Consider the following 12,545-nt stretch of genomic DNA (forward strand, 5'->3'; position numbering starts at 1 on the left):
CGTACTCAAAGTACTTCGAATATTTGTCATAATTTAACAAACCAATTTGAACCTATACCATCATTTAATTTGCTACGTCAATCTGAAAAACGTAACCAGATAACTTACCTGAGATCTGTCTTTTATGTTGTAATTTTCAAGTTTGCCTCCACAAAGAGTAATAAGCTTATCTAGTAATGAAAGAAGGAAGTCTATTGCATAACATCCGTCATCAGCTCCTCTGATCCAAGCGATCTGATCGCCCCGCAGGTGTCTTTTGGAGTAACCAGTTCTCTTACCAGCCAACTGTCCATCTCGTAACGCTCCGACAGAATACAAATTACGAACTTCTTCATAAATACAATCTCCGACTACACTTCCCAAAAAGTTGTCAATGTAATAAAAACCGTGTTCATTTAAACGAGGAACAATGCACTCCCTCACTTGTTTCTCGAGATCTGAAATCATCTCAACAAAACGTAAATCGAATCCTATTAGAGGATCCAGGATTGTTTTTAAGTTTTTAGAAACGTTTGACTAATGAGCTTGCAGGATTTCTTCACCTCACTGAGTAAAATCGTTGTTTCCGCCTTTGACTCAGAGAATTAATAATGTTTTCTGTGTCACAGATAACTTAAGATCGTAGCAACATTCGGACCTCAATCCTCTGCACGCCAATATCACCTAAACCTGGCCTTCCAGCAGAAACGCTGTTAAGTTTAAACCATGTACTGATTACACAGCAACAGGCCGGCGACGTGCCGAATGTGTGAGTAGGAGGAGCTAGGAAGACAGGGTGGGCCGGCCGGCGCTGCCCCGCCGCCATTGAGGAATTCCAGCACAGCATGTAGACAGGTTGCAGGGTGCCAGCCTGTCAGCCCACAGCCCTTTCATCTGGGCTGGTAAGCAGAAATATTAAGAGAGGAAAGAAAACGGTTACAATTCATTGTCGTCTTATGGCTGGAAAATCCTTACACGTGATATTTATTTGAAAATTATTAATAGGGCTGAATCATGAAACGAACGAACTCAAATAAAGTCGCTGCTTTTGTGTCTATGACAGAAATTGAAGGAACGTGCAGATATCACCAAATATCTTCTACGTACTAAAATCAAGAAATGTATTTCAGAATCGAGGGGTTTTGATTAAATGAGTGGACTTAAACCAAACTTAAATGTGCATTCACGTTACAACTATAGCGTCACGTCAACTCTCCAACTGCAGTGCAAATGCAACCTGAATCCAGAGTGAGGACTCCAGAACAAAACATGGTGAAATTATTTGGTGAATGAAGTCTCTCTCTTTCACTTTGGAGTCTTTTTATGTCTTCTCATCATATTGGAACCAAACTAGTACAGGGGTAGCAGCAATTATATTCATGTAACACCTTTAATGTAAGAAAACATTCCAAAGTACTCCACATAAGTGTAATCAGAAAAAGAAATGATACCTAGCCAAAGAGAGACTGACTAAAAATTCTCCTCCTGTCTGCGTGGGTTTCCTCCAGGTGCTCCGGTTTCCTCCCAAAGTCCATGTGCGGGTTAGGTTGATTGGCCATGCTAAATTGATCCTAGTGTCAGGGGATTAATAGGATAAATATGTGCGGTTACAGGAATAGGGCCTGGGTGGGATTGTGGTCGGTGCAGACTCGATTGGCTGAATGGCCTCCTTCTGCACTGTAGGGATTCTATGATTCTTGGCCACTTATCTGGTTTTAAGGAGGGTTTTAAAGAAGGAGAAAGTAGTTCACTGACACCCCAATCACCACCTTAAACATTCATCCCCACATTACCCACCTCCTGCCCAATCAGTGCACTGCAACATATCTTGAAGAAAGGGTGGCATGGTGGCACAGTGGTTAGCACTGCTGCCTCACAGCGCCAGGGACCCGGATTCAATTCCATCCTCAGGGGACTGTGTGTGGAGTTTGCATGTTCTCCCCGTGATTGTGTGGGTTTCCTCCAGGTGCTCCGGTTTCCTCCCACAGTCCAAAGATGTGCAGAATAGGTTGATTGGCCATAGTAAATTGTTCCTAACTGTCAGGGGGACTAGTAGGGTAAAAACATGGGGTTAAGGGGATAGGGCCTGTGTGGGATTGTCTTCAGTGCAGTCTCAATGGGGCGAATGGCCTCCTGCACGGTAGGGATTCTATAATTCTATGAAATCACGAAGATTTCTTTGAAAACACCTAAACCAATGACCAAGGGGGACAATAGCATGAGAACACCATAATCTTTAAGTTCCCCGTCAAGACACATACTATCCTGACTTATATTGCTGTTCCATCAGTGGAAAATACTTTAATCACATGGACTGCAGCAGTTCAAAATGTGTCTCATTGCTATCTTCTCAAGAGCAATTAGAAATCAGTAATAAATGCTGCTTTGCCAGCGATGCCAACATCCTGTGAATTAATAAAAAATGCTGAAAAGGCATTTTAGGGAAGCAACACTGACCTTAAACTTGAGATGTAAATGCACTACAAAATAATAATCTTGTGTGGCTGTATTATAGTGCCACACTAACAAAAAATGCATGCAGGCTTTAAATGAGGGATAGTACCCACGTGAAAGTGAGTGCTTATTTTATTTTTTTTAAAAGATGTAATTATATAGAATTGTTCACACTAAAAGAAAAGACTCCCGAACAATTGACCTATTTATATACCTTCTCCACAGGCAAGATCCCATTATTTTACAAACAGCCATTTGTCCTTTTTCTCAAAGTAGTCTTTGAGCAGGTCAACTTTTATTTTAAAGCAAAAATTCGAATCTTGTGTCCAATTTTCTGGTGCTTAACGTTTTTTCATCCTGGAAAATGTAATCCTGAATCATTCAAACTATTTTAGACTTCTGGTACAAATAATTAACCGCAATCTGAAGCATTGGTTTAAATAGAAAAAGTACATAGAGTCATAGAAGTTTACAGCATGGAAACAGGCCCTTCGGCCCAACTTGTCCATGCCGCCCTTTCTTTTAAAACCCCTAAGCAAATCCCAATTGCCCGCATTTGGCCCATATCCCTCTACACCCATCTTACCCATGTAACTATCTAAATGCTTTTTAAAATTCAAAATTGTACCTGCCTCTACTACTACCTCTGGCAGCTTGTTCCAGACACTCACCACCCTCTGTGTAAAAGAATTGCCCCTCTGGACACTTTTGTATCTCTCCCCTCTCACCTTAAACCTATGCCCTCTAGTTTTGGACTCCCCTACCTTTGGGAAAAGATATTGACTATCTAGCTGATCTATGCCCCTCATTATTTTATAGACCTCGATAAGATCACCCCTCAGCCTCCTACGCTCCAGAGAAAAAAGTCCCAGTCTATCCAGCCTCTCCTTATAACTCAATCCATCAAGTCCCGGTAGCATCCTAGTAAATCCTTTCTGCACTCTTTCTAGTTTAATAATATCCTTGCACTCTTTCTAGTTTAATAATATCCTTAATGGTCCAAAGCTTCCAGTATCCATATCATCAGACGTGATACATAAATAAGGATATGGGCATCAGGACCCCACAAAACTCCTGGAGCACACAGGTGCTGAACTTGGGAGAGATATGCAAGACGTGCATACTTACCCGGAAATGTTACACTGGTTAATGCCTGGTCTAACCCAAGTGATTAGCCAGCATAACTGAACTGAGCAACAAAACTGACCACCTCCCCCCCTTCATCCAACTACAGTCCCTGACCTGACTCAACTATCTCCCCACTTGATTTGACTGTTCTTCCCACCTGACTACTCCAGACACAACCCAACTATCCCCCACCTGACTGACTACTCCACCAACCTGACCCAACTACCCCTCCAACCCACCCAATCACTCATTCACTTATTAATTCACTCACCTTAATACCTTTAAAAACTTACCTGAATATGGAATCATAGAATAGAATCTTGGAATCCATACAGTGCAGAAGGAGGCCATTCGGCCCATTGAATCTTCACCGACACTGCTGCTGCACAGCTCCAGGGACCTGGGTTCGATTCCCGGCTTCGGTCACTGTCTGTGTGGAGTTTGCACATTCTTTTCGTGTCTGCGTGGGTTTCCTCCGGGTGCTCCGGTTTCTTCCCACAGTCCAAAGATGTGCGGGTTAGGTCGATTGGCTATGCTAAATTTGCCCCTTAGTGTCCTGAGATGCGTAGGTTCGAGGGATTAGCAGGTAAATGTGTAGGGATATGGGGGTAGGGCCTGGGTGGGATTGTGGTCGGTGCAGACTCGATGGGCCGAATGGCCTCTTTCTGTACTGTAGGGTTTCTATGATTTCTATGACAACAATCCCACCCCGGCCCTACCCCATAACCCAACGTATCCTGCGCAGACCAGATGGCGGAGGTATTCACAGACATCTTTGACCTCTCCCTATACCAATCTGAGGTCTTTACCTGCTTCAAGAAGATCACAGAATCATAGAAACCCTACACTGCAGAAAGAGGCCATCTGGCCCATCGAGTCTGCACCGACCACAATCCCACCCAGGCCCCACCCCCATTTCCCTACACATTTACCTGCTAATCCTTCGAACCTACGCATCTCAGGAAACTAAGGGGCAATTTTTTAGCATGGCCAATCAACTTAACCCGCACATCTTTGGACTGTGGGAGGAAACCGGAGCACCCGGAGGAAACCCACGCAGACACGAGGAGAATGTGCAAACTCCACACAGACAGTGACCCAAGCCAGGAATTGAACCCAGGTCCCTGGAGCTGTGAAGCAGCAGTGCTAACCACTGTGCTACCATGCCGCCCCTGATGACTATCATCTCCATACCAAAGAATAGCCAGGCAGTGTGCCTTAATGACTATCGCCCGGTGGCTCTGACATCCATCATTATGAGGTGCTTCAAAAGGCTAGTCATGGTACAGTTCAACTCCGGCCTCCCAGATTACCTGGATCCAGTACAGTTTGTCTATCGCCGCAACAAATTCACAGCAGATTCCATCTCCCTGACCCTACACTCAACCCTGGAACGCCTGGATAGCAAAGACAATTGTGTCAGACTCCTACTTATTGACTATGGCTCAGCCTTCAACACCATTACTCCTTTGAAACTCATCTCCAAACTCTGTGGCCTCGGGCTCGGCTCTTCCCCCTGCGACTGGATCCTAGATGTCCCAGCCCACAGATCACAATCAATAAGGCTAGGCAACAACACCTCCTCCACGATTACCCTCAACACTGGTAACCTGCAAGGCTATACCCCTTATATACTTATGACTGTGTGGCCAAATTCCGCTCCAACTCCATTTTCAAGTTTGCGATAGCTCCACTGCAGTGGGTTGGATCTCAAATAATGATGAGATGGAGTACAGGAAAGAGATAGAAAATCTGGTGAAATGGTGCGGTGACAATAATCTCTCCCTCAATGTCAGTAAAATGAAAGAGATAGTCAGTGATACAGGAAGCGTAGTGGAGAACATGCCCCTGTCTACAGCAGGGATGAAGTGGAAATGATCGAGAGCTTCACGTTTCTAGGTGTCCGGATTACCAACAACCTGTCCTGGTCCCTCGACGCCATGCTATAGTTAAGAAAGCCCACCAATGCCTCTACTTTCTCAGGAGAAATTCGGCATGTCTGCTATGACTCTCACCAATTTTTACAGATGCACCCTTTCCAGGTGTATCACAGCTTGGTGTGGCTCCTGCTCTAACCAAGACTGCAAGAAACTACAATGGGTTGTGAATGTAGCGAGCCTCCCATCCACTAACTCTGTCTACACTTCCCGCTGCCTCGGAAAAGCAGTCAGCATAATCAAGGACCCCACGCATCCCGACACACTCTCTTCCATCTTCTTCCATTGGGAAAAAGATACAAAAGCCTGAGATCACGTACCAACTGACTCAAAAACAACTTCTTCCCTGCTGCCACAGGCTTTTGAATGGACCTATCTTATATTAAGTTGATCTTTCTCTACACCCTAGATATGACTGTAACACTATATTCTGCATCCTCTCCTATGGATCCTCATCCTTCTCCCCTATGTACTCTATGAATGATATGCTTTGTCTGTATAGTGCGCAAGAAACAATTACTTTTCACTGTATACCAATACAAACTGGAACGGTGGTAGAGTGGTTAGCACAGCTGCCTCACAGTGCCAGGGACCCAGGTTCCATTCCCGGCTTGGGTCACTGTCTGTGCGGAGTCTGCACGTTCTCCCTGTGTCTTTGTGAGTTTTCTCCGGGTGCTCTGGTTTCCTCCCACAGTCCAAAAGATGTGCTAATTACGTGCACTGCCCATGCTAAATTCTCCCTCAGTGTACTCAAACAGGTGTTGGAGTATGGCGACTACGAGATTTTCACAGTAACTTCATTGAAGTGTTAATGTAAGCCTAAGAGGCGGCACGGTGGCACAGTGGTTAGCACTGCTGCTTCACAGCTCCAGGAACCTGGGTTTGATTCCCAGCTTGGGTCACTGTCTGTGTGGAGTTTGCACGTTCTCCCTGTGTCTGCGCGGTTTTCCTCTGGGTGCTCTGGTTTCCTCCCATAGTCCAAAGACGTGTAGGTTAGGTGCATTGACCATGCTAAATTGCCTCTTAAGTCCTGGTTTGCGTAGGTTAAATTAGAGGGGTAAAGATGTAGAGTACGGGGATAGGGCCCAGGTGGGAATGTTGTCGCTGCAGAATAGATGGGCTGAATGGCCTCCTTCTGCACTGTGGGGTTTTTAATGAATCTATGATTGTATGTGACAATAATAAATCAAATCAAATCAAATTTACCCTACTAGTCCCACTGAAACTAAGGGGCAATTTAGCGTGGCCAGTCAACCTAACCTGCACATCTTTGGCATGTGGAAGGGAACCGGAGCACCTGGAGGAAACACACACAGGTAGAATGTGCAAACTCCACACAGACATTGACCTGGGACCGGAATTGAACCCAGATCCCTGGCGCTGTGGGGCAGCATTGCTAACCACTGTGCCATTGTGCCACCTGAATATGCAGGTCCCTCTGCTCCTGCACCCCTTTAAGAATTTTACCTCTTATTTCCATATTCTTCCTACCAAGTCTAGAGAAGACTGGAAAATTTTGGCCAGCACCCTTGCAATTTCCATTCTCACTTCCTTTAATATCCTTGGATGCATTTCATCCGGTTCCAGTGCCTTGTCAACTTTCAGTACCGACAGTCTATTCAACACTTCTGTCAGGTCATGGGGGTGCGGAATACCATGGGAGGTGGGGTGCTTACTTAGAGGATGGTGGGGTGCAGGATCCCTTGAGGGATCGGGAGTTTGGGGTTGTGTCCTGTGCAAGGCTCGGTCTGGGTGTTTAAAATAGTTATGCTGAAGTTAGAAGTGCTTTTATTTCTTCTAACTCTTTCAGAGTAACTAACGTCTGGCAGAACCATTCAAAAGTGGCGATTTAAATTGCTTTGTCGGATGGTTTCCAGTGCAACACAATTGTCCAGGAGGAGTTAGCACTTCTGGACAATTGCTGGGTAAATCCTTACCTGGAACTACCGAGAGGTAGTCCCTAAATCCGACACTGGGAAGCCAGGAAGTTATGGGCCCTTAAATTGATATTTCTTCTCTTCGGCAGAGTCTCTTCATGGCCATGCCCTTCCATATATTTATATCCTTCAACACCCCTACAACCCTCCAAGAACAATGCATTCCTACAAATCTGGCCTCTTGTGCAGCCTTGATTTCCTTCACTCTGCCATTGGTAGCTTGCGTTCAAAGCCCTAAACTCTAGAATTTCATCCCTTAACTTCTCCTTTCTTACCTTTCTCTCTAATTATGATGCTCCTTAAAACCTATTTCTTTGACCAAAAGTTTGATCACCCATCCTAATATCTCCTTATGTGACTCAATGTTAAATTTTGCTTATAAGCAATGAAATGCCTTGGGACATTTTACCACACCAAAGGCCCTAGCTAAATGCAAGCTATTGTTGTAAGCTCCTCTCCTCTCAGTCAATGTTTTCACTCTTAACCCATTTTACACCAGCATTCTTCTTCCCCTACTAATTCTTTCCTCCGGTCAAGCTAGCAGTTTCTATCCGTTTCCTCTCAGTTCGTTCTGACACTTCTCACCGCATCCCCTTTAGTCCACACGAGAACTTTTCATCCTTGCAAATTTTATGCCAGTCCTCTCTGATCTCTTCCCTTCACTCTCTTCATGGCTTCAGTTATTCCCTTTTGGATTAAATGTTTCTGTGAATGGGAATTCATGTGATAGTTTTGCAGGATTGAAATTTCTAGTTTTGCAATGTTATTGTGAGAGTTCTAATTCATAGCTGTGTTGTATTGTCTGACTAGCAGGTCAGAGTGTAGTGTGTAAACCCCCAGTAAACCAAGCTTTGCAGATCTTTTGTAGCAATGGTGGCTGCTGTTCTAATTAGTTACCACCTCATATTGAGCATTACATGTGTTCTAGGAGGCAAAATCAGAGTGATATCTGGCAACATAATATAAAAGCAAAAACTGCGGATGTTGGGGATCTGAAACAAAAACAATGTCTGGAAAAACTCTGTAGGTCTGGCAGCATCTGCGGAGAGAGAAACAGTTAACTTTCTGAATCCAATATGACCCTTCTTCGGAACCCTGGTAACTTCCTAACTTAACATGCAACATTCTAATTTAACAAATATATGTTATTTATTAAACTAATATAGATTACTGAATCATATCTATATTTGAATCAATAGACAAATGTCTGTTTAATAGACAGAGTACAGCAATTTAATGATGCAACCAAAATGGCAAAATACACTTCCACTGTAAAGAAATAGTTATATAAAAGTTTTGATTATAGAAAACAATCATTTTATTCCATCGAAACATGGAAAAGAATATGCTGGAATTTCACCACGCATTCAATGGTTACATAAATTTTTGTCACTGACCTTGTGTCTTTCACTGATTCTGTAGTGACCAAGTTTTCCGTCAGCATGCAATATAAGTTTATCCATTCTTTGCATAAGAAGTCCTATAGCAGTACAGCCAGGCTCAGTACCTTCCACCCACATTATTTTGTCTCCACGAATAGTTTTATTGGAAGTGCCAGTAGGTGCATTTGCTTCTTTATCTGAACTGGCACTCTGCCCCGCCAATGTTCCATCCTCAAAACTGCCACTATGATAGAGAGTTACAACTTCTTGCAAAATTTTGTCGCCAATTTTGTGCCCCAAGAAGTTGTCCACAAAACATAAACCATAATGATTCATGCAAGGTGCTATATGATCTAATACCAGCCGTGACAGGTTCATTCTCTTGCTGCTTGTAGTTTTGGTACAAAGATGTTTTTTCAAGGTATCAGATACCACCCATGATTCGCATTTTAATGGACACTGATCCTCTCTGTTATTAGAAACTCCTTGAGAACAGTTCGGTAATTCGTCCTGACTACCTGCATCTAAACTACCTGAACTTTTAATGAAAGACATGCTCAGTTGATCCAAAGAGTCTCCGCATAGTGTTGCTATTTGGGTTTGCACAACTGGAGGACTGTGCTCCGTGCTGGCATGTGGAGGGTTCGTGTTGTACGTGAGCGACATGTCCGCTTGTTTATTTACTTGTTGGGAACACGGGCGTTTGCGCACCGGTTCCGCGCAGTCCCAGGCTGCCAGCGGCGCGCCCGCACGGTGCTCCTGTTCCCAGCGCGGTTGCAGGCGCTGCCAACTGTCACTGCCTTCCACGCGCCGCACAGCCCAACCGCTGGCCGCGCCACCCGCCGACTGCCCGCTCGCGCCCTCCGCTTCCACGGGCGGCCGTTGGGGCTCAGTCGCGCGCTCGGGCTCCACAGCGAACTGGCGCGAGCCGCCTGCGCTGTCACCTTGCGCGAGAGCCCCGGTGCCGCTGCCAGGTTCGGCAGCCACCTTCCCCAACCTGCGCCCAGTGTCCATTACGCCGTGAAGCCCCGTGCCATCACCGTCCGGTTCGTTTTCCATGCCTCTCACTTCTGGAGTCTGAGAACAAGTCTCTGGTAAAGAAACCCGCTTCCTGCCGCCCGCTCGGTTACACTCTCGAGTCCCATATTCCCTGTCTCGCCGGTGGAGCAAGTAGTCCGACTCGCCAAAGTCGAGCCAATTCGCATCAGTCTTTGAACGGCGCCGCTCTCGCGCTCGCTTATCTTCCTCAAACCTGGTGCGCGTGCTCGCAGCGGGCTCTTCCTCAGAGCGCTGGAGGTGCCGCGAGCTGCTCTCCTCTCCCAGGCGCTGCTGCATGTGGCTACTGTCCCGCTGCTGTCGCCTCCCTGAGTCCCCACACCATCTCAACATACTCAACTTCCACACGGACCCGATTGTAAAGTTGTAACAAATCACGAATCAAAGATTATACCTCATAAGCAAAATCCCATTTGTACCTGAGGCAACCTTCGTGTGTGCGCGCTTTCGAAATATTTCCATTTGATAAAAAAATTTCCAAAGTGTATTTGCCTCTTCCTCCGCATAACCCCCTCTGTCAAACGAGTCCATAAAGTTATTAAACTTATTGGGTAATGAATGCACGCAGCAGAAGGTGCATCACGACCCTGGGTTTATACCAACTATTCTTATTTATACTCCTGCCCATGTGACTAATGTATTTTGGGAAATGAATAGTAGCATACATTTCAGTGTAGGAAAGGCAGTCTCAATACAGATCGAAGTGAATTGTAGCAGAGGCAGGTTAAGGTCTTGTAAGTGCTTATGCCGGGATATTACTCCATCAAAGAAGAAGAACATGTTTACATTACTTGCTCATCTTATTCATACCAGCTGTCTGGAAGCTCTCGCCCATTCCTTCACCCCTGTCTTTGCCCTGCAATTTTCTTTTGCTTCAGATAATTATCAATTCTCTTTTGAAGGTTTGAATCTGCTTTCACCACAAAGTTTGTGCAGTCGTTCAACGTAGTCCCTCCCAGTCTGCCAACGGCACGCCCGCAAGGTTCTCATGTTCCCAGCGCAGTTCCAGGCAGGGTGAACTGTTACCAAAAGAGAAAATGCTGGAAAATCTCAGCAGATCTGGCAGCATCTGTAAGGCAAGAAAAGAGCTGACGTTCCGAGTCCAGGGAATGAAAGATGAGTCATAGCCACAGAAACCAGGGGAAAAGACTGCTGAAAGGCTTCCCTTGGTTTCTGTGGCTATGACTCATCTTTCATTCCCTCACCTTGCAGTATAATATCTCTCACTTTCTATGCCTTTTAGCTTTGATAAAGGGTCATCTGGACTTGAAACGTCAGCTCTTTTCTCTCCTTACAGATGCTGCCAGACCTGCTAAGATTTTCCAGCATTTTCTATTTTGGTTTCAGATTCCAGCATCCAGTAATTTGCTTTTATCCAGTGTGAACTGTCAGTGGTTTCCACAGTCCGCACAGCCCAATCACTTATTGCATGTTCCAATGCAGAACATTCAAGATCCGAACCACAGGCTGCATAAAAAAAGCTTTTCCCTGTGTCACCATTGCTTCTTTTGTCAATCACCTTAAATCAGTGCCTTCTGGTTCTCAGCCCTTCTGGTAGCAGCTTTTCCCTACCTGCTCTGTTCAGACCCCTCATGATTTTGAACATCTCTATCAACTCTCCTCTTAATGTTCTCTTCTTCAAGGAGAACAGCCCTGGCTTCTCCAATCTATCCACATGGCTGAATTTCCTCATTCTGGAACTAATTGCAAGAATCTTTCTGCATCCCTTCTCATGCCTCACACCCTTCTTGAAGTGTGATCCTCAGAATTTGACACAATACTCCAGTTGAGGCTGAACCAGGGTTTTATACAGGTTTATCAGAACTTGCTTGCTTTTCTATTCTGTGCCCATATTTATAAAGCCCAATAAAGCAGCTTTATTTACTGCTTTCTCCATAAAGGCCAGGATGTTGAATGCTTTATTTATCATTCTCTCAACCTGCCCTGCCACCTTCAGTGATGTGTGCAAATATACCCCAGGCTCCTCTGCTACTGCACCCAGTTTAGAATTGTACCCTTTGTTTCATCTTGTCTCTCCTCATCCTTCCTATCAAAAATAATTACTTTCCATTTCTCTGCATTAAATCTATCTGCTACATATTCCTCATTCAACCAACCTGCCTTTAGGTTCATCACCATTCTCATGGTTCACAACGCTCCCATGTTTTGTGTCATCTGAAGATCAGCCATGTTAAGATAAATCAAAAATGAACTGAATTTTATCAACGTTAATGTGCGTTAAATATAAAATTTAACTATCTAAAATTATATCAATTAATTTCTGTGACTGTCCTACTTCTGTGGAGCTGATTTGATTTGATTTATTTGATTTGATTCAAAAGTCTGATAGCAGCAGGGAAGAAGCTGTTCTTGAGTCACTAAACTTACACAACTGGGCAGCACGGTAGCACAGTGGTTAGCACTGCTGCTTCACAGCTCCAGGGACTTGGGTTCGATTCCCAACTTGGGTCACTGTCTGTGTGGAGTTTGCACTTTCTCCTCATGTCTGCGTGGGTTTCCTCCGGGTGCTCCGGTTTCCTCCCACAGTCCAAAGATGTGCAGGTTAAGTTGATTGGCCATGTTAAAAATTGCCCCTTAGAGTCCTGAGATGCATAGGTTAGAGGGATTAACGGGTGGGATATGGGGGTAGGGCCTGGGTGGGATTGTGGTCG

The 12,545-nt window shown here is 44.9% G+C and overlaps 2 protein-coding genes across 2 annotated transcripts in view; both read right to left on the reverse strand.

Annotated features, from left to right (window-relative positions):
- Nucleotides 1–873, reverse strand: part of LOC144507068 (prolyl hydroxylase EGLN3-like) — a 49,046-nt gene extending 48,173 nt beyond the window's left edge. The window contains exon 1 of the mRNA XM_078233740.1: nt 109–873. Within this exon, the coding sequence (XP_078089866.1) occupies nt 109–447 (339 nt within the window). The 5' untranslated portion in view covers nt 448–873. The remainder of the gene's footprint in view (nt 1–108) is intronic.
- A 6,603-nt stretch (nt 874–7,476) lies between these two features.
- LOC144507067 (uncharacterized) lies at nt 7,477–10,268 on the reverse strand. Its single transcript, XM_078233739.1, has 2 exons — nt 8,833–10,268; nt 7,477–8,474 (listed from the first exon to the last, which is right to left on the reverse strand). Exons 1-2 carry the CDS (start codon nt 10,204–10,206, stop codon nt 8,373–8,375), a joined length of 1,476 nt encoding a protein of 491 aa, XP_078089865.1. The 5' UTR covers nt 10,207–10,268; the 3' UTR covers nt 7,477–8,372.
- Between the last annotated feature and the right edge of the window lie 2,277 nt (nt 10,269–12,545).

Source organism: Mustelus asterias, chromosome 18 (genome assembly GCF_964213995.1).
Source record: "Mustelus asterias chromosome 18, sMusAst1.hap1.1, whole genome shotgun sequence".
Lineage (NCBI taxonomy): Eukaryota > Metazoa > Chordata > Chondrichthyes > Carcharhiniformes > Triakidae > Mustelus > Mustelus asterias.

What these genes read in the sequence shown, in the direction of transcription:
- LOC144507067 (XM_078233739.1), bottom strand. Translation starts at nt 10,206, where the DNA reads ATGTTGAGATGGTGTGGGGACTCAGGGAGGCGACAGCAGCGGGACAGT. An exon ending in GAATCAGTGAAAGACACAAG is followed by an intron (nt 8,475 to 8,832) that starts GTCAGTGACAAA and finishes CTCTCTCCGCAG; the next exon opens with ATGCTGCCAGACCTACAGAG.